General features: G+C 35.6%; 1 protein-coding gene across 1 annotated transcript in view; it reads left to right on the forward strand.

Annotated features, from left to right (window-relative positions):
• Positions 1-19835, forward strand: part of CDH18 (cadherin 18) — a gene marked incomplete at both ends in the record, with an annotated part of 329242 nt that overhangs the window by 107047 nt on the left and 202360 nt on the right. Inside the window, one exon of the mRNA XM_082621654.1 lies at positions 740-859. Coding sequence (XP_082477780.1) covers positions 740-859 — 120 coding nt within the window. The remainder of the gene's footprint in view (positions 1-739; positions 860-19835) is intronic.

The raw sequence follows: 19835 nt of genomic DNA on the forward strand, positions 1-19835 counted from the left end.
AAAAAGTTTTGCTTAAAGTTGTGTCTGAATTCCAACATAGAAGTAAAAACTTTGTAGTTAAGTAGATATTAGACCCTTAGTAGGTGTGTCAGACCTAAATTATAGACTTAACTACTAAAATTAAAAACTGAAGGGGCCTCCCTGGTGGCGCAGTGGTTGAGAGTCCGCCTGCCGATGCAGGGGATATGGGTTCGTGCCCCGGTCTGGGAGGATCCCATATGCCGCGGAGCGGCTGGGCCCGTGAGCCATGGCCGCTGGGCCTGCGCGTCCGGAGCCTGTGCTCCGCAACGGGAGAGGCCACAACAGTGAGAGGCCCGCATACCGCAAAAAGAAAAAAAAAAAAAAAAAAAAAACTGAAAATTGTCAGTAGCCCCAGCATTGTTCAATAGTCAACTGTACACTCTCAAAATACTTTTGATTTTTATCCCCAGTTAACACCTATTTGATTCTTGAGCATTGACCTAACCCGACACTGATTATGTGAGGGTTAAAAGAGACACTTTATAATGGTATCAGCATATAAAGAATCACATTAAACTATCTGAAACCAAACACTCCATTCTGGGCTCTCATTTAGGACAATTAGTGGCACGGAAAGAAAGCAGGACCGTGTTTGAGAGATAAATCTAAGAAATACAAGAAATTATCACTCTCCATTCAGCATTACCTTTTTCTGTGTACAAATTAATCATGTGTTTAATACCATCACACACTAAAATTTGTTTTCCTGAATGCACAGGTACCTCTGTTCTACAGGTGACAGCCACTGATGCAGATGACCCTACCTATGGAAACAGTGCTCGGGTGGTTTACAGCATTCTCCAGGGACAGCCCTACTTCTCTGTAGACCCTAAAACAGGTTAGTGTTTTTATGGATAATTTGTGTGAAGACGCATGCTACACTAAAAGAAAGCAATATTTTCATGTCTGTGTACTCTTCTACATTAGACATTGTTATTTTAGCACATTAAAAAATGCCCTCACTTTTTCTAAAACAATGTGATTGAATAATTGAAGATAAATTAACTGTTCTCCTTAATATTTAATTATCCATCATTTATATCCATACCAGTAAAATGCGTCTTATCTTTGCATATTTCTGTGACATTTAAATAAATGCTATTTAAAACAGAGGTTGCATAACGCTTCAGCCCTCAAGTATTGTGTTACGTAAAACAAATTAACTGAGAATAAAGCCAAACGTATATAAGCATTTGTTAAGGAAGAATATGGATTCTGCTCCGCTTCTTCTCTTTTCTGTAGCCGAAATAATCATATCATATTATATTATGTGATGCCAAAATGAAAATGAAGGATACTCCAAAATTCATTTTAGGGCTATATTATAGCATCATCGTCTAAAAAACACAAAAACTTATGGCCTTATTTACAAACAATTTGTAAATAGAAACTTGGCTAAAGCTAAATATAAACCCATTTTTAATGTAGCTAAATGTTCAGTATGAAATGTTTCAAGTTTAATAAACAGTTGCAAGAATGTATATAATCAGGAGACACAGATGGAGCAGAGAGAGGTCCAGGATGTTCCAGCAGCTTCCTGGATCCTTTCTGGTCATGTGAGATGAATTCTGAATCAAGTTAACATGTAGGATCTTTGAGTAAAGGGCACTGTCACATAAGTAACACAGAAGAGTCATATTTGGTCATAAATATCCCCTTATCCTCATATTGTTACATAGCGTACAACAGATTTTCAGGGAACCCTGCTCAGTACGTCTACAGATTACAGTTTATTAACCATTGTCTCAGTCAGTGAGGTACATCAGCCAAAATGATGCTATGGACAATCATATTCCTATAGTTAATGTCATTAGATTGCTAGGAGGATTGTCATTATCATGTTTACAAGAAGGTGCCTTCTCTTTTTCCCTGGTGCACTCCAACACAAAGTACACTGGGCAGGAAGAGATCTCAGACATACTGCTTAACCCCTTAAATTTCTATAATTTAAGAAGAAAAGAATGAAAAAGGTGTATATAGATATGTAAATAAAGAATATACACATATATATCCACATATTATATACATTACAATTATAAAATGAATTATAATATTTAATTAAGTGAAATAAAAAATAAGAGTTGGGAGATAATAGAAATAAACAACATAATGTAACCTAAAGTGAGTATGAGATATGTAAGTTCTTGTAGTACTAAGCTATTACTGAATAGTTAGAAATAAAATTGTTTATTAACCGAATAATCAAAATTCTGGGACAAAAATTATATATATATATGTACACACATCTATACATGTATATATATGCATATACATATATATATATATATATATATATATATATACACATATATATATATGTACATGTTGTTTTGGTTGGAGACTTTTAAATTAATTGAAAATATTTTTTATTGAGGTGTATTTGACGTATAACACTGTAAATTTCAGGGTTACAAAATGTTGATTTAATGCACTTATATATTGTAATATGGTAGCCATTGTAGTGATAGAAAATCTTAAGCCAAATCTTTATTTGATAATAGCATTGCTCATTTTGTGGTACTTTCCCAATAACCATGGTTCTTTTTTATATGAAAGATGTGTATTTCTCACTTTAAATATGCATCTTCCTGAAGGAAAGAAATGAGGAGACCGTTCCAGTTACCTTGTTTTAGGATTGCACACACAAAAACACATGTTCATACATGCACACACGTGCACACATACATGGATTTACTCAACTGTCCTTATAGAAAGCCAATTTTTTATTTATACATAAATATTATATTTACTTAATTGAACATGGCTAGGATATAGACATCTTATATGGATTTTAAGACTTTCCACACATTTATTGATCTCCTTTAATACCAAATACCAAATTCTGTGTGTTAGTGTATGTTTGAGTTACCTGTCTGAGTGTTTGCATGTGTTGGTGTGAGCACATGCAGGTAGGTGTGTGTGTGTGTGCATGCATATTTACTTTGGACAAAGAAAACAGGCCATTGAGGAGAAGATTTGACTAGTGTTAGACTCTGCTGTAGCTTGTGTTTTAGTGAAGCAAATACATCAAACACAATATTCAAATAAAAATTGTATTTGGTTGTACATATATATTATGGGTTAATTAAGTACTTCAGAAAAAAAATAATTATCTGAAATATAAATAGGCTGCTATTCAGGTACTGTTCTATTGAAATGATCTTTGCTCCTACATTTTTTTTCTTCCTTTCTTTAAGCAAAATGATTTATTGAATGAAGTGTATGTCTCCACGTTGATGTTTTAATTGCAATATTGTATTGTCTGAAGCATCATGGGAGTCTATGGATATATACTCTACTACAAAGATTGTTTAAATATGCCAAAAATCTTAGCTTGTTGTCTGTAGAAAGTGCTAAGAGCGATTAGAAAACAAAATGCTGAGTATTCTCTTCAAAGCTAAGACTTTTTTTGGTAATTTAAGCTTAAAAGACCTCTTACAATGCAATTAAACATCCTTAGAATTAATGAATTTAGTGAAAATTGTGCCTTAAATAACTGGAATAAAATACAAACATACTTAGAACTAAGGAATCAGTTGCTATAGATGAGATGTTATATAATAAATGTTGGGATAGTAGTTACTTAAAAATGTACATTTTAATAATAATACTTTAATTCTATCCTCTCATTTGACATGACTGTATGATAACGTTTCCAATTAGTACTTTCGATGAAGACAACTTATAATAAATCAGAAATTTTGTGCCCAAATAGAGTTGTGAGTGATTATGGTTAAGATCAGGACTTTGGATTGCCTTGTTTCCATCATGTTAAAAGGTACATCTTGGGGCCTCCCTGGTGGCGCAGTGGTTGAGAGTCCGCCTGCCGATGCAGGGGATGCGGGTTCGTGCCCCGGTCTGGGAGGATCCCATATGCCGCGGAGCGGCTGGGCCCGTGAGCCATGGCCGCTGGGCCTGCGCGTCCGGAGCCTGTGCTCCTCAACGGGAGAGGCCACAACAGTGAGAGGCCCGCATACCGCAAAAAGAAAAAAAAAAAAAAAAAAAAGGTACATCTTGGTACTTAACCTGATTTTCCAATGACAAGCTGACAGTGAGGCCTTGCTTCCTATTATATTAACTATGTTTGAATTGCTGTATCCAGAGAAAAGAATTTTGTGGCTCTTGAGTCACTATACTATACACAATTTGTTTAATAAGATATGTATTGTTTTATACTGGAATCCCATTAATCAATATGATGAAACATAAATCTCGTGAATAACTTATTGTTTCAAATAAGTTTTGTTGCATAAACTATTTCATGATGTTTGCTTAATGTATAACAACAAAAGAGGAATACCCATTAATGAGTGATTTAACATTAACTACTATTTGAAAGATACAGAAGACTATGAAAAAATAACTCAGATGATAATGAATTGTAAAAGACATATAATATTTCCAGCCAGACTCATGTAGAAATCGTGTTAATGTAGGCTTTATGAGGATAATTCTACTTAAATATATTCATTTTAATTTAGCAAGAAAACACTTTTAGAGTTATTATATGGAGGAAACATTTCAATGTCCATGAAAACTACTAACCCTAAGCAAGGTAATTTGAGGAAGGCAGCTGAGTAAGAAAGCCATATGAAGTGGTTAGAGAACTGAAGTGAAGATAAATCTGGGCTTATGGTTGTTTATTAACACAACTCAAATCTCAATTGTACTCCAGTTAATACACTGTCAACTGCTTTAAAAATAAATCTATATGTACAAGAACTCTTTGCTTCTTTAGAAACTACAAAATTTAGGTCAGGAGGTGATAATAGAAGCTTGATGATTGAGTTGTTATAAAATAACTACTTCCCTTGACTTAGGTCGAAGACAAAACCAGAAACCTACCATGTTTCTTTCCAGGGTCTTAGAATGGAGGATTCACAAAGAGCAGGTATGAGGTTTTTAAATGAGAATGCATATCTTTTAATGGTCGTGGTATTTATAGCCACTTGAAGATTTTCTCCACTAGCTGTTTCATAGTCCACAACTTATGAATTACTTCTTGTTATTTTAGCTGGTACATATACGTTAAAGTATGCCTGTACCTATTTCACATGGAAATGTGTTGAATCTTCCTTATGGTCAATTCAGGAAACATGAAAACCTGAATTAAGACCTGATGTCAGGGAAAACAGGGTATGCAGGTTTACAAAATCCGATTTATTCTTTATTTACAACAGCTTACAGTGCTAGCATTGGTGAAGACCAGCTCTTTTGACCATAATTAATATGAAACACAAATCAGTGATAGTCAATGATGGATTCTGCATAAATGGCACTCATAGTGGTTTTTTGCCACACAAATAATAAAGACTATAGAAACATTTATGCAGTTTAATATAGATGCACTTATATTTTAAATTGGAACAGATGTATATGTATGACTGATTCACTTTGTTATAAAGCAGAAACTAATAAAAAATAAATTAAAAAAAATGGAAATTAAAAATAAATAAATATATAAATAAATAAATTGTGAATCATTTTTCATACAATCTTTATTAATTTTTATTTATTTAAAATGAATATTTAATTATAAAATATAGTAACTTAAAACATTTCTGTTGATAAATTCTACATTTAATTTTCAGATACATATGAATAGTAAACTAGAAAGACTACCTTTTAATTATATATTGATACAAAGAACATACCAGATTTTTTTCAACACTTCTAGTTCACTTTAGTACTTGAATGTTTCTGCGACATGATGTTAAAAAAGGGTAGACATTGGGTTTCAAATCTCTTGTCTGTCAAACTTTTCTGCATTAATGACATGCATTCCACAGGGAACAGGGCAGTTGACATCAAATAAAATGCACTACACCTAGTGATGCCTATTGGTTCTAAAGGCACAAATAATATTACTACTTATTTTTTAAAGGCATTATTGTAAATATAATAAAGAAATATTTAATTGGCCTTCCTATGAAAACAAATATTTTGTCATGTTATAGTTTAATTAGTATAGTAAAGTAATTCATATTTATTATTTTTTTCCAAAATACCAAGGGTTATTCCAAAATGACTTGGGAATACTTCATGGTCAAATCTTAGGATGTACTTAGTATCATAGTAAATTGATCAAGTTACTTAAATTTTATGTTCTAGTTTCCTTGTATATATATTTATAATGATAATGCTGATTCCAGTGAGGAGGGTAATGCAATGCTGTTACTTAATCCAGTCATTGGAAAAACATAGGTACTCAGTAAGGTTATCTCATTTTGCTCTCTTTCCTTTAACATTGACAAGAATTTCCAAAATTACTATATAGTTCACCATGATGAGTTTGAAAGAGTCCATCTAAAGTAGAAAAAAAAAAAGATTTCATTTGGAAGATTATTTTTAGTCCAAATAACCACACAAAATTTTAAAAAGTAAGAGTTCCACTATTAAATCTTAGGTAAATTCCTTTTCTGAAATTTCAAAGAAAGTTGTCTTTATAAATATAATTTTTTTTTGCTTATTGTAATTTTTTTATTTAGTTTTAAAATTTCCTTTTTTATCACTTTTAATTCTCCACTGAAATTATTAATCTAGTCTTTTCTTTTTTAAGATGTTTCTTGGAGTATAATTGCTTTACAATGTTGTGTTAGTTTTGCTGTGAATCAGCTATATGTATACATATATCCCCATATCCCTTCCCTGTTGAGCCTCCTTCCCACCCTCCCTATCCCACACCACTAGGTGGACACAAAGCACCAAACTGACATCCCTGTGTTATGCGGCTGCTTCCCACTAGCGATTTTACATTTGCTGTTGCATATATATCAGTGCTACTCTCTCACTTCGGCCCAGCCTACCCTTCCCCCTCCCCATATCCTCAAGTCCAGTCTCTATGTCTGCATCTTTATTCCTGTCCTGCCCCTAGGTTCATCAGAAACATTTTTTTTTTTTTTAGATTCCATATATACGTGTTAGCATACAGTATTGGTTTCTCACTTTCTGACTTACTTTACTCTGAATGATAGACTCTAGGTCCATCCAACTTACTACAAATAACTCAATTTCATTTCTTTTTATGTCTGAGTAATAGTCCATTGTATACATGTATCATATCTTCTTTATCCATTCATCTGTCGATGGACACTTAGGTTGCTTCCATGTCCCAGCTATTGTAAATAGTGCTGCAGTGAATATCGTGGTACATATCTCTTTTTGAATTATGGTTTTCTCAGGATATATGCCCAGTAGTGGGATTGCTGGGTCATATGGTAGTTCTATTTTTAGTTTTTTAAGGGACCTCCATAGTGGCTATATCAATTTACATTCCCACCAACAGTGCAAGAGTGTTCCCTTATCTCCACATCCTCTCCAGCTTTTATTGTTTGTAGATTTTTTGATGATGGCCATTCTGACCAGTGTGAGAAGATACCTTATTATGGTTTTGATTTGAATTTCACTAATGATTAGTGACGTTGAGCATCCTTTCATGTGTTTGTTGGCAATGTGTATATCTTCTTTGGAGAAATGTCTATTTATATCTTCTGCCCATTTTTGGATTGGGTTGTTTGATGTTTTTTGATATTGAGCTGCATGAGCTGCTTATATATTTTGGAGATTAACCCTTTGTCAGTTGCTTCATTTGCAAATATTTTCTCCCATTCTGAGGATTGTCTTTTGGTCTTGTTTATGGTTTACTTAGCTGTGCAAAAGTTTGTAAGTTTCATTAGGTTCCATTTGTTTATTTTTGTTTTTATATCCTTTACTCTAGGAGGTGGGTCAAAAAGGATCTTGCTGTGATTTATGTCATAGAGTGTTCTGCCTAGGTTTTTCTCTAACAGTTTTATAGTGTCTGGCCTTACATTTAGGTCTTTAATCCATTTTGAGTTTATTTTTGTGTATAGTGTTAAGGAGTGTTCTAACTTCATTCTTTTACATGTAGCTGTCCAATTTTCCCAGCACTACTTATTGAAGAGGCTGTCTTTTCTCCATTGTATATTCTTGTCTCCTTTATCAAAGATAAGGTGACCATATGTGCGTAGGTTTATCTCTGGGCTTTCTATCCTGTTCCATTGATCTGTATTTCTGTTTTGGTGCCAGAACCATAGTTTCTTGATTACTCTAGCTTTGTAGTACAGCCTGAAGTCAGGGTGCCTGATTCTTCCCACTGAGTTTTTCTTTCTAATGATTGCTTTGGCTATTCAGGGTGTTTTGTGTTTCCATACATATTATAAAATTTTTAGTTCTTGTTCTGTGAAAAATGTCATTGGTAATTTGATAGGGATTGCATTGAATCTGTAGATTGCTTTGGGTAGTATAGTAATTTTCACAATGTTGATTCCTCCAATCCAAGAACATGGTATGTCTCTCCAGGGTCTTATAATTTTTTGCATACAGATCTTTTGTATCCTTAGGTAGATTTATTCCTAGGTATTTTATTCTTTTTGTTGCAATGGTAAGTGGGAGTGTTTCCTTAATTTCTCTCTCAGATTTTTCATCGTTAGTGTATAGGAAGGAAAGAGATTTATATGCTTAACTTTGTGTCCTGCTACCTTACCTAATTCAATGATTAACTCTACTAGTTTTCTGGTAGCATCTTTAGGAATCTTTATGTATTGTGTCATATCATCTGCAAACAGTGTCACTTTTATTTCTTCTTTTCCAATTTGGATTCTTTTATTTCTTTTTCTTCTTTTATTTCTTTTTCTTCTAATTGCTGTGGCTAAAACTTCCAAAACTATGTTGAATAATAGTGGTGAGAGTGGGCAACCCTGTCTTCTTCCTGATCTTAGTTGAAATGGTTTCAGCTTTTCACCATTGAGAATGATGTTGGCTTTGAGTTTGTCATATATGGCCTTTATTATGTTGAGGAAAGTTCCCTCTATGCCTACTTTCTGCAGGGTTTTTATCATAAATGGGTGTTGAATTTTGTCGAAAGCTTTCTCTGCATCTACTGAGATGATCATATGTTTTTTCTCCTTCAATTGGTTAATATGGTGTATCACATTGATTGATTTGCATATATTGAAGAATCTTTGCATTCCTGGAATAAACCCACTTGATCATGGTGTATGATCTTTTTAATGTGCTGTTGGATTCTGTTTGCTAGTATTTTGTTGAGGACTTTTGCATCTATGTTCATCAGTGATATTGGCCTGTAGTTTTCTTTCTTTGTGACATCCTTGCCTGGTTTTGGTATCAAGGTGATGGTGGCCTCATAGAATGAGTTTGGGAGTGTCCATCCCTCTGCTATATTTTAGAAGAGTTTGAGAAGGGTAGGTGTAAGCTCTTCTCTAAATGTTTGATAGAATTCACCTGTGAAGGCATCTTGCCCTGGGCTTTTGTTTGTTTGAAGATTTTTAATCACAGTCTCATTATCAGTGCTTGTGATTTGTCTGTTCATATTTTCTATTTCCTCCTCGTTCAGTTTTAGAAGCTTCTACCTTTCTAAGAATTTGTCCATTTCAACCACGTTATCCATTGTATTGACATATAGTTGCATCTAGTAATCTCTCATGATCCCTTGTATTTCTGCAGTGTCAGTTGTTACTTCTTTTTCATTTCTAATTCTGTCGATTTAAATCTTCTCCCTTCTTTTCTTGATGGGTCTGTCTAATGGTTTATCAGTTTTGTTGATCTTCCCAAAGAACCAGCTTTTAGTTTTGTTGATCTTTGCTATCTTTCCTTCATTTCTTTTTCATTTATCTCTGATCTGATCTTTATGATTTCTTTCCTTCTGCTAACTTTATTTTTTGTTGTTGTTGTTGTTGTTGTTCTTTCTCTAATTGCTTTAGATGTAAGGTTAGGTTGTTTATTTGAGGTGTTTCTTATTTCTTGAGGTAAGATTGTATTGCTCTAAACATCCCTCTTAGAACTGCTTTTGCTGCATCCCATATGTTTTGGGTCTTCGTGTTTCCATTGTCATTTGTTTCTAGGTGTTCGTTGATTTCCTCTTTGATTTCTTCATGATCCCTTGGTTATTTAGTAGTGTACTGTTTAGCCTCCATGTGTTTCTATGTTTTACATTGTTTTTTCCTGTAATTGCTATCTTGTCTCATAGCATTGTGGTCAGGAAACATACTTGATACAATTTCAATTTTCTTAAGTTTACCAAGGCTTGATTTGTGATCCAAGATATGATCTGTCCTGGAGTATGTTCCATGAGCACTTGAGAAGAAAGTACACTGTGTTGTTTTTAGATGGAATCTCCTATAAATATCAATTAAATCCATCTTGTTTAATGTGTCATTTAAAGCCTACGTTTCCTTATTTATTTTCATTTTGGATGATCTGTCCATTGTTGAAAGTGGGGTGTTAAAGTCCCCTAAAGTCCCCTGTGTTACTGTCAATTTCCCCTTTTATGGCTGTTAGCATTTGTCTTATGTATTGAAGTGCTCCTATGTTGGGTGTATTGTAATTGTAAACAAATATTTACAATTGTTATATCTTCTTCTTGGATTGACCCCTTGATCATTATGTAATGTCCTTCTTTGTCTCTTGTAATAGTCTTTTTTTTTTTTTTTTTTTTTCTTTTTGCGGTATGCGGGCCTCTCACTGTTGTGGCCTCTCCCGTTGCGGATCACAGGCTCCGGATGCGCAGGCCCAGCGGCCATGGCTCACGGGCCCAGCCGCTCCGCGGCATATGGGATCCTCCCAGACTGGGGCACGAACCCGTATCCCCTGCATCGGCAGGCGGACTCTCAACCACTGCGCCACCAGGGAGGCCCAATAGTCTTTTTTTAAAGTCTATTTTGTCTGATATGAGAATTGTTACTCCAGCTTTCTTTTGATTTCTGTTTGCATGCAATATCTTTTTTCCATCCCCTCACTTTCAGTCTGCCCCTAGGTCTGAAGTGAGTCTCTTGTAGACAGCATATATACATGTTTTCTTTTTGTATCCATTCAGCCAGTGTTTGTCTTTTGGTTGGAGCATTTAATCCATTTACATTTAAGGTAATTATCAATATGTATGCTCCTATTCCCATTTTCTTAATTGTTTTGGGTTTGTTATTGTAGGTCTTTTCCTTCTTTTGTGTTTTCTGCCTAGAGAAGTTCCTTTAGCATTTGCTGTAAAGCTGTTTTTGTGGTGCTGAATTCTCTTAACTTTTGTTTGTCTGTAAAGGTTTTATTTTCTCCATCAAATATGAATGAGATCCTTGCTGGGTAGAGTAATCTTGGTTGAAAGTTTTTCCCTTTCATCACTTTAAATATGTCCTCCCACTCCCTTCTGGCTTGCAGAGTTTCTGGTGAAAGATCAGCTGTTAACCTTATGAAGATCCCCTTGTATGTTATTTATTGCTTTTCCCTTGCTGCTTTTAATACTTTTTCTTTGTATTTAATTTTTGATAGTTTGATTAATATGTGTCTCACCATCTTTCTCCTTGGATTTATTTTGTATGGGATGCTCTTTGCTTCCTGGAGTTGATTGATTATTTCCCATGTTTGGGACGTTTTCAACTATAATCTCTTCAAATATTTTCTCAGTCCCTTTCTTTTTCTATTCTTTTTCCAGGACCTCTATAATTCGAATGTTGGTGCATTTAACATTGTCCCAGTGGTCTCTGAGACTGTCCTCAATTCTTTTCATTCTTTTTTTCTTTATTCTGCTCTGAGGCTGTTATTTCCACTATTTTATCTTCCAGGTCACTTATCTGTTCTTCTGCCTCAATTCTTCTGTTATTGATTCCTTCTAGAGAAATTTTAATTTCATTTATTGTGTTGTTCATCATTGTTTGCTCTTTAGTTCTTCTAGGTCCTTGTTAAGCTTTTCTTGTATTTTCTCCATTCTATTTCCAAGATTTTGGATCATCTTTACTATCATTACTCTGAATTCTTTTTCAGGTAGACTGCCTCTTTTCTCTTCATTTGTTTGGTTGGTTTTTACTTTGCTCCTTCATCTGCTGTGTATTTCTCTGTCTTCTCATTTTGCATAACTTACTGTGTTTGGGATCTCCTTTTCTCAGGCTGTAGGCTCATAGTTCCTGTTGTTTCTTGTGTCTTCCACCAGTGAGTGAGGTTGGTTCAGTGGCTTGTGTAGGCTTCCTGGTAGAGAGGGCTGGTGTCTGTGTTCTGGTGGGTGGGGCTGAATCTTGTCCTCCTGTTGGGCATGGCCATGTCTGGTGGTGTGCTTTGGGGTGTTTGTAAATGTAGTATGACTTTTGGCAGCCTCTCTACTAATGGGTGGGCTTGTGTTCCTGTCTTGCTAGTTTGGCATGGAGCATCCAGCACTGGAGCTTCCTGGCCATTGGCTGGTGCTGGGTCCTAGTGTTGAGATGGAGATCTCTGAGAGAGCTCTCACTGATTGATATTACGTGGGGCCTGGTGGTCTCTGATGGTCCAATGTCCTGGACTTCGCTGTCCCACCTCAGAGGCTCAGGCCTGACACCCAGCTAGAGCACTAAGACCCTGCCAGCCATACAGCTCAGAAGAAAAAGAAGAAAAGAAAAGAAAATGAAAGAAAAGAAAAGAAAAGGAACACATAAGACCCCAAACCAAATGGTAAAATCATAACTAAACAGACAAAATCACAGGAAGAAACATACACACACACTCATAAGAAGAAAACAAACAAACAACAGCAACAAAAAATGTGAACAGTCAGAACCCCAGAATAAATGGTAAAAGCAAACCTAAAGAGACATAATCATACAAAAAAATACCTATACACACTCACAAAAAAAGAAAAAAAGAAAAAAATAATACTAAATAATAAATTTAAAAAATATATTAAATTAAAAAAAATTTAAAAAAGAAGAGAGTAACCAAAGCAATAATCAAATGCACCAGTGATAACAAACACTAAAAACTAAACTAAGATAAACATAAAAAACAGAAACAAATCTGAGACAGAAAACAAACCCCAAGTCTACAGTTGCTCCCAAAGTCTACCACTTCAATTTTGTGAAAATTCATTGTATATTCAGGTATTCTACTGATGCAGGGTTCATTAAGTTGATTGTGGGGTTTTAATCTGCTGCTCCTGAGGCTGCTGGCAGAAATTTCCCTTTCTTCTGCCCCTGGGTTTCAGCTTTGGATTGGCTCTGCCTCTGAATGTCAGTCACCTGGGGGTGTCTCTTTCCCGCCCAGACAGGAGGGTGTTAAAGGAGCGGCTGTTTAGGGTGCTCTGGCTCACTCAGGCTGGGGGTAAGGAAGGTTACTCTAGTCATAATTGGAATGCGGGGTGAGCCTGCAGCAGCAGAGGCCAACATGACGTTGCAGCAACCTGCAGTGTGCCATGTGTTCTCCCGGGGAAGTTGTCCCTGGATCATGGGACCCTGGCAGTGGCAGGCTGCACCTGCTCCCGGGAGGGGACATGTGGATAGTGACCGGTGCTTGAAAACAGGATTCTTGGTGGCTGCAGCAGCAGCATTAGCATTCCATGCCCGTCTCTGGGGCTGAAGCTGATAGCCATGGCTCACACCCATCTCTGGAGCTCATTTAGGCAGTGCTCTGCCTTCTGTGGGCAGACAGGGAAGGAATCTCCTCTCTTCACACATCCTGAAACAACGGTCTCTTGAGGCAGGTCCAGACTTTTTCCCAGACTCCCTCCCGGCTAGCTGTGGCACACTAGCCCCCTTCAGGCTATGTTCATGCAGCCAACCCCAGTCCTCTCCCTGGGATCTGACCTCCAAAGCCCGAGCCTCAGCTCCCAGCCCCCACCCACCACTGCGGGTGAGCAGACAAGCCTCTCAGGCTAGTGAGTGTTGGTCAGCAATGATCCTCTGTGTGCGAATCTTTCCACTTTGCCCTAGGCACCCCTGTTGTTACACTCTCCTCCATGGCTCTGAAGCTTCCTCCCCACCCACTCCCTGTCTCTGCCAGTGAAGGGGCTTCCTAGTGTGTGGAAACTTTTCCTCCTTCACAGCTCCCTCCCAGAGGTGCAGGTCCCATCCTTATTATTTTGTCTCTGTTTTTCCTTTTTTTTCTTTTGCCCTACCCAGGTACGTGGGGAGTTTTTTGCCTTTTGGGAAGTCTGAGGTCTTCTGCCAGCATTCAGTAGGTGTTCTGTAGGAGTTGTTCCACATGTAATTGAATTTTTGATGTATTTGTGGGGAGAAAGGTGATCTCCACCTCTTACTCCTCCACCATCTTGAAAGTCTCCCCTATAAATATTATTAATAAGAGAAAAGTGTTTTAGAAAATGTGGAATGGTAATTTAAAGGGAAATAAATTAGGTAAAATAACTAGCCTTTTAGCTTAAATATGACTGTCCCAACTCAGAATAGTGTCTCTAGATGAGGCAAAGTTGCATGCTTACTGTGAAGTAATTGTCTTAAATGCTTAGGTCTTAACCAATAATAGATTTGATGCTCAAAAATGAGCTTTTCTTAACTTCTTGTAGTAGACATCAATCAGCTATTAAAAAAGCACTTAGTGGAGGGCCTCAATTCGTTTCCTAGGTTGTAACTGAAAACAAGGTTTGTAACATTCTTCAGTCTGCATGATGTATTTAAATACATCAACAATTTTGGTTGTATTTAATCTCAGTATTCAACTTCAGATGTATTTCATTTCAAAAATGAACAAAAAATGTTTGTAGAAGATCATTATGTATGTTTGGTTAAAAGATGTAAAGCCTCTTTAAATGTTTTATAGATTTCAATATTAATTTTTCATAATTCTATATGAAAATCTACTTGCATACAGTTTTTCCCCAAAACAATATTTTATATTTATTAATAACTAAGAAGTTAAAACATTTAATTATGGCCCATAATATCTGTAGAAGGTAGAGTATTCCACAGTAGAATATGTTTTGTCAGTTTTTCTCCTTCATATCCCATCCTTAATTCATATAATAACAATAATAATAATTGCATGCACAAAATTTTTCAAATAATTTTCCTATGATTGAGTACATAACACACAAAAATGTTAATTGGTAATCCCAATGCTAAAAAATTTGCCTCTCTTAGAGAAAAATGCCATGCAGTAATTCAAAGCTGTGTCATATCATCAATTTGCTGAAAGAAATATTGTCATGCTTTGTCTTCTTTAGGAAAGAATTCTAAAGAGTTCCTGAACTGCAGCAGAGTGTATGGGGATTAACAACCCAAGAAGTCCATTTTATATAGCATTTAAGATATAGTTAACACACTATGGTAGACACAAGTGGTTGTCCACTCAATACTGATTTCTTACTCTGCTGATCCTATCAGAACTCTGATTTTCTGTGTAGTGACATAACTCAGTTAAAAAATTAGATTTCCTAGCCTCCCCACAGCTTCTGTGACCCAGTTCTGGTCAGTGAGATATAAAGGAAAGACCACTGGGTTTTTTTAGGAAAGTTTTGTTATCTCTATACAGGTGCCAGTGCTTCCTCTTTTGATCTTTCAATCTTCTAGATTTAAGTAGCATTGACATGTATACACTATCAAATGTAAAATAGATAGTTAGTGGGAAGCAGCTGCATAGCACAGGGAGATCAGCTTGGTGCTTTGTGACCACCTAGAAGGGTGGGATAGGGAGGGTGGGAGGGAGACACAAGAGGAAGGGGATATGTGTATATATGTATATATATATATATATATATATATATATACATATATATATATGGCTGACTCACTTTGTTATATAGCAGAAACAAAGACAACATTGTAAAGCACTTATACTCCAATAAAGATGTTTAAAAAAAAAGTAATTGTTGGCAGTACGGTAGCAATTTTGTGATCATGCAACAAGTACACAAGATAAAAGTTACATGCAAAACATTGCTGAACAAGAAGCTGGCAGGGTTGTCTCTCTGGATATGTTATTTTTAGGTACAGGCACATTCAATGCTGAGAGCTGGATCTTTGTGAAAGGTGTTTTGCAGGATGATAAATCACATTGATAGCACAATGCACTTCCCAGGCAGGTGTAGAGCAGGCTCCCTGAGATGACATTCAATCCTCTCAATCCAAAATCCATGATACACAGAGAGCACCCTGCTCTCTGTGTATGAGTAGCCATTTTACAGTTCTCCTACCAGTACTAAACTGGAAAAGGAAGTTTGACATACTGGCTTAAGTTAAATATCAAAAGTTATACTAAAAATTGATATTTGTGACATCAGAGAATAGAACCAAAGGCAGTTTTCTCTGATACTCCATTGATAATGCATATTTGGAAAAAGAAAAATACTGTCGTCTTGAAGTAGCAAAGTATTTTAAAGACACTATAGATGTCTGATAACTCTCCTTCTCGGTAGCAAGGATATCATCATGTCCTATGACATGAAGAAATTTCATAATATCTATTGAATTGAATTGCTATGGGTATAGTTCTCATGAAACAAAATTATAGATTAGTGTTCTGAGTTAGTCAGTTAAACTGCTTGTTTTAGCCTTAGATGGATTCATATAATTGAATGGGTTTAAATTGGACACTTAAGTGAATTTCATAGTATGTAAATTAAACTTAAATAAAGCTGTTGAACAAGCAAACAAAGAAATGAAACCAATTGAATCTGCCTTTTCACAAATATCAACTTCTTGTAACAAAGTTTACTAGCTGTTACCAGGAAGGGAAAACAATAATTTCACTGACTGTAAAATAGAAGTGATAGGAAATGATAGGAATCACTGTTGGTTAATTAGAACATGTTTTATACTATTTCTTCCTGGTAAAAAAAAAAGAAAGCACATAGATTTATCTTCTTTTGTACTTCACTCTGTGTATCCTGATCCTCAATAGCGACTGTCACAGAAAATGCCAGGAATTAATATATTGGTATCTTGAGTCCTATTAGCTGCATGATAATTAATTTTTGAATACTGAATAGATGGATGACAGGAAATATTCCAATTGTATTGTGCATCACCTGTGGAATGAAGTCACCAAGCAATTCAATTTTTCTCCGTATATTTATATTTATTCTAAGAGGCTATTTCTTCCCCTGAAACGTACTGCAATCACGTTGACTTCCTTAGAATTTTCCCTAATCAAATATCTTAGATATTTAAAATGAAATCTAGACTGAATTAGGATAATATTATTTCTATCTATCTATCTATCTATCTAGTATCTATTATAATATGATTGCTAATGTAGTGATATCGCACTACATAAATATGGTAAAGGATTATCTATATTCACTATACTGTGCAAGGGATTTCTAGGGTTTATTTACTACTTGTTACAAGTTTGTACCCTTAAAGACGATCACTCTTATCCCCTCAGCCCCTCCATCCCCTGGTAACCACCATTTTACTCCCTGTTTTTTTTACAAGTTTAATGTTTTTAGATTTACACATAAGTGATGTTATGACAGCTCCTTTAAGATGTGGACATAACTATGTTGTTTTGCCCTCCAAACCAGATCCCACATAGTGACTTACACCTGGAAATATGTTTCTAATTTTCTTTTCTCAGGAGATATATTATCTAACTTTAACTACAAAATTATGTCTATAAAAGTTCTGTAGAAAAAAAATGATTTTTATTGCAAATTTGATTTTATGTAATTGTTACTTTCATTACACTTTCTAATGTGTGCCTCATCTTTGTTCTTCTATAAACATCCTTTTAAAATTTTCCTATTTCTGTCAGTCATGTAACTTTATAGTTTAGGATCTTTCTTAAATGAATGACAGAAAATTAGTATCTAACTGCTGTTAGAAAGCTAAGTATTTGGGGGGATCATCATAAAAAAGTCATTAGTGAGTTGCAAGATCACAAAGAAAACTATTCCTGGCAAATTAAAAAAACATATCTAATATGTATATAGTTGAAAAATGAATTCCTAGAATGCAAACTCCTTGAGAATTTCCATTACTCATTTTTATATCTTCCATAATGATTCATACATTGTGTGACATATACATGAGAACACTATATTTATAGAAATAAAATGTGATTCATGGAGGGTGGTTTCCAAAATAACATGAGTTTCTAATATAACTCTCATTTTATGTTATTACCATAATTTACCATAATTATTTCATTTTTCAAACATTTTCCTCTTATTGAATTTAGACAGGTGGAGTGTCTGAATCAGAAAAGAATAATGAAGTTGTAGGCTTGAGAATATTTATTTTTTCCTCTCTCTCATTTTCTTCTTTCTTTGGTCTTATGTGCCTAACTCTTACAACTTTATGCAATAAGCCTGTCTTTTAACTTTTACATAAATTGCTGAAGCTCCCATCCCATGCAGTTTGGGAAGAAAAGTGCTGTCCCCAGTATATATATATATATATTTATGGTATGTGGGCCCCTCACTGCTGTGGCCTCTCCCATTGTGGAGCACAGGCTCTGGACGCACAGGCTCAGTGGCCATGGCTCATGTGCCCAGCTGCTCTGTGGCATGTGGTATCTTCCCAGACCGGGGCACGAACACGTGTCCCCTGCATTGGCAGGCAGACTCTCAAGCACTGCACCACCAGGGAAGCACTCTCCCAGTATTTTTTTGAAGGTTCAAGTAGAAACAGGGAGGAAGATCCTCTTTGGCTTGCCAGGTCCCAAGTCCAATTTTAGCTCTTAGGGCTACTATTTTCAGTCTGCCTCTGCTGGAGAACAGAGTTCCCATTCCTTCAATGCCCAAAACACTGTTAACACAGGATCCTGGAGGAACTAGAATTTCTTGAAGGTTCAGGAATTGTGGGAGGTAATTATGACTCATGCAAAAGAAATCAACTGGAAACAGAAAAATGTTTCAAATTCTTCATTAATCTGTCTCATTGGAAATTTGAACCACCATTTTATTTCAATAAGGCCCCCTCTCACTCTTTGCACTACTTTTTCTTGTTTCCATCTTCTCAACAACTTCCAGAATATTCTACAGAAACTCAATTGTTATTATGCAGAGAAATATGGAACTTCTTTTACTTCTCTTTGTTCTCCTGACACCTACAAGGGGGCTTTCCCCTTCTCCAAGCAACAATACAGTATGAGTGTTTTCTTCTAAGAGTCATTGTCCTTCCTTCACAGAGATACATGTCAGCCTTCTTTTAAAACACATGAATTTCCCATTTTGTTAATGGAATATTTCCCCAAAATTCATGGCTTAAGCATTTCAATAACTCAGCCATATTTCTCATCCTTTTCTGTATCTCTACTACCAGTTATCATTTTTATTTACAGTAATTTACACACTACAAGCACTATTTGTTCTCTTTGTATTTCTTGACCCTGGCTTGTTTTCCTTCTTCACCTTTCTTTTTTTCTTTCTCACTCTATTGCCCCACTTTAGTCACTAAAATTCCATATGCTTTTTTTTTAAAGGCTTTTCTATTTTTTCTCTAAATCTGGTGATAACTAAGGAGTTTCACAGAATGAGAATTATAAAAAACTGCTATGATATTGACAAAGCTTATGGGCTATTCTTGTGGGAAAAAAAAAAACAAAACTCTTCCTACTGGGAATGTTCAGGTACATGAATACATGCACAGCCCTGGGAGTCTGCAAAAATGTACGGATGACAAGCTTTGGTGTGGGCACACCTGTGCTTGCAAAAGACCCATAGGAGACTGTCATTCTTATTTTGTGAAACATTCTTCCAAAGCAGGAGTAAGTTAAGTATTAAGAGATGAGGGCTTTGTGGTCCCAATCCTTCCCTGTGCAGAAGCTGTGCATGCAAACCTCAGAAAACTAAAATAAAAGCAAATGTCATAAATAGCTTTGAAAAGCCCTCTGCTATCTATCAACTTATAATGTTATATGTATTATAAATTGTGATATACTTTTTAGAAATTATGTGTATGTGTGTGTCAGTATCATACACAGTTATGGCCCACAATTGACATTTGTTCCACATTCTCGAAGCATTTATTTATGTATTCATTGTGTGAATAAATATTTATGATGCCTTATATGTGGCATTTCCTCTGTTAGCTGAGCATTTATGGTCTTACTTATGGTTTTGCTGACACGGACTCTACCCACTCAAAATG

Source organism: Mesoplodon mirus, assembly GCF_964341445.2.
Source record: "Mesoplodon mirus genome assembly, chromosome: 5".
Classification (NCBI taxonomy): domain Eukaryota; kingdom Metazoa; phylum Chordata; class Mammalia; order Artiodactyla; family Ziphiidae; genus Mesoplodon; species Mesoplodon mirus.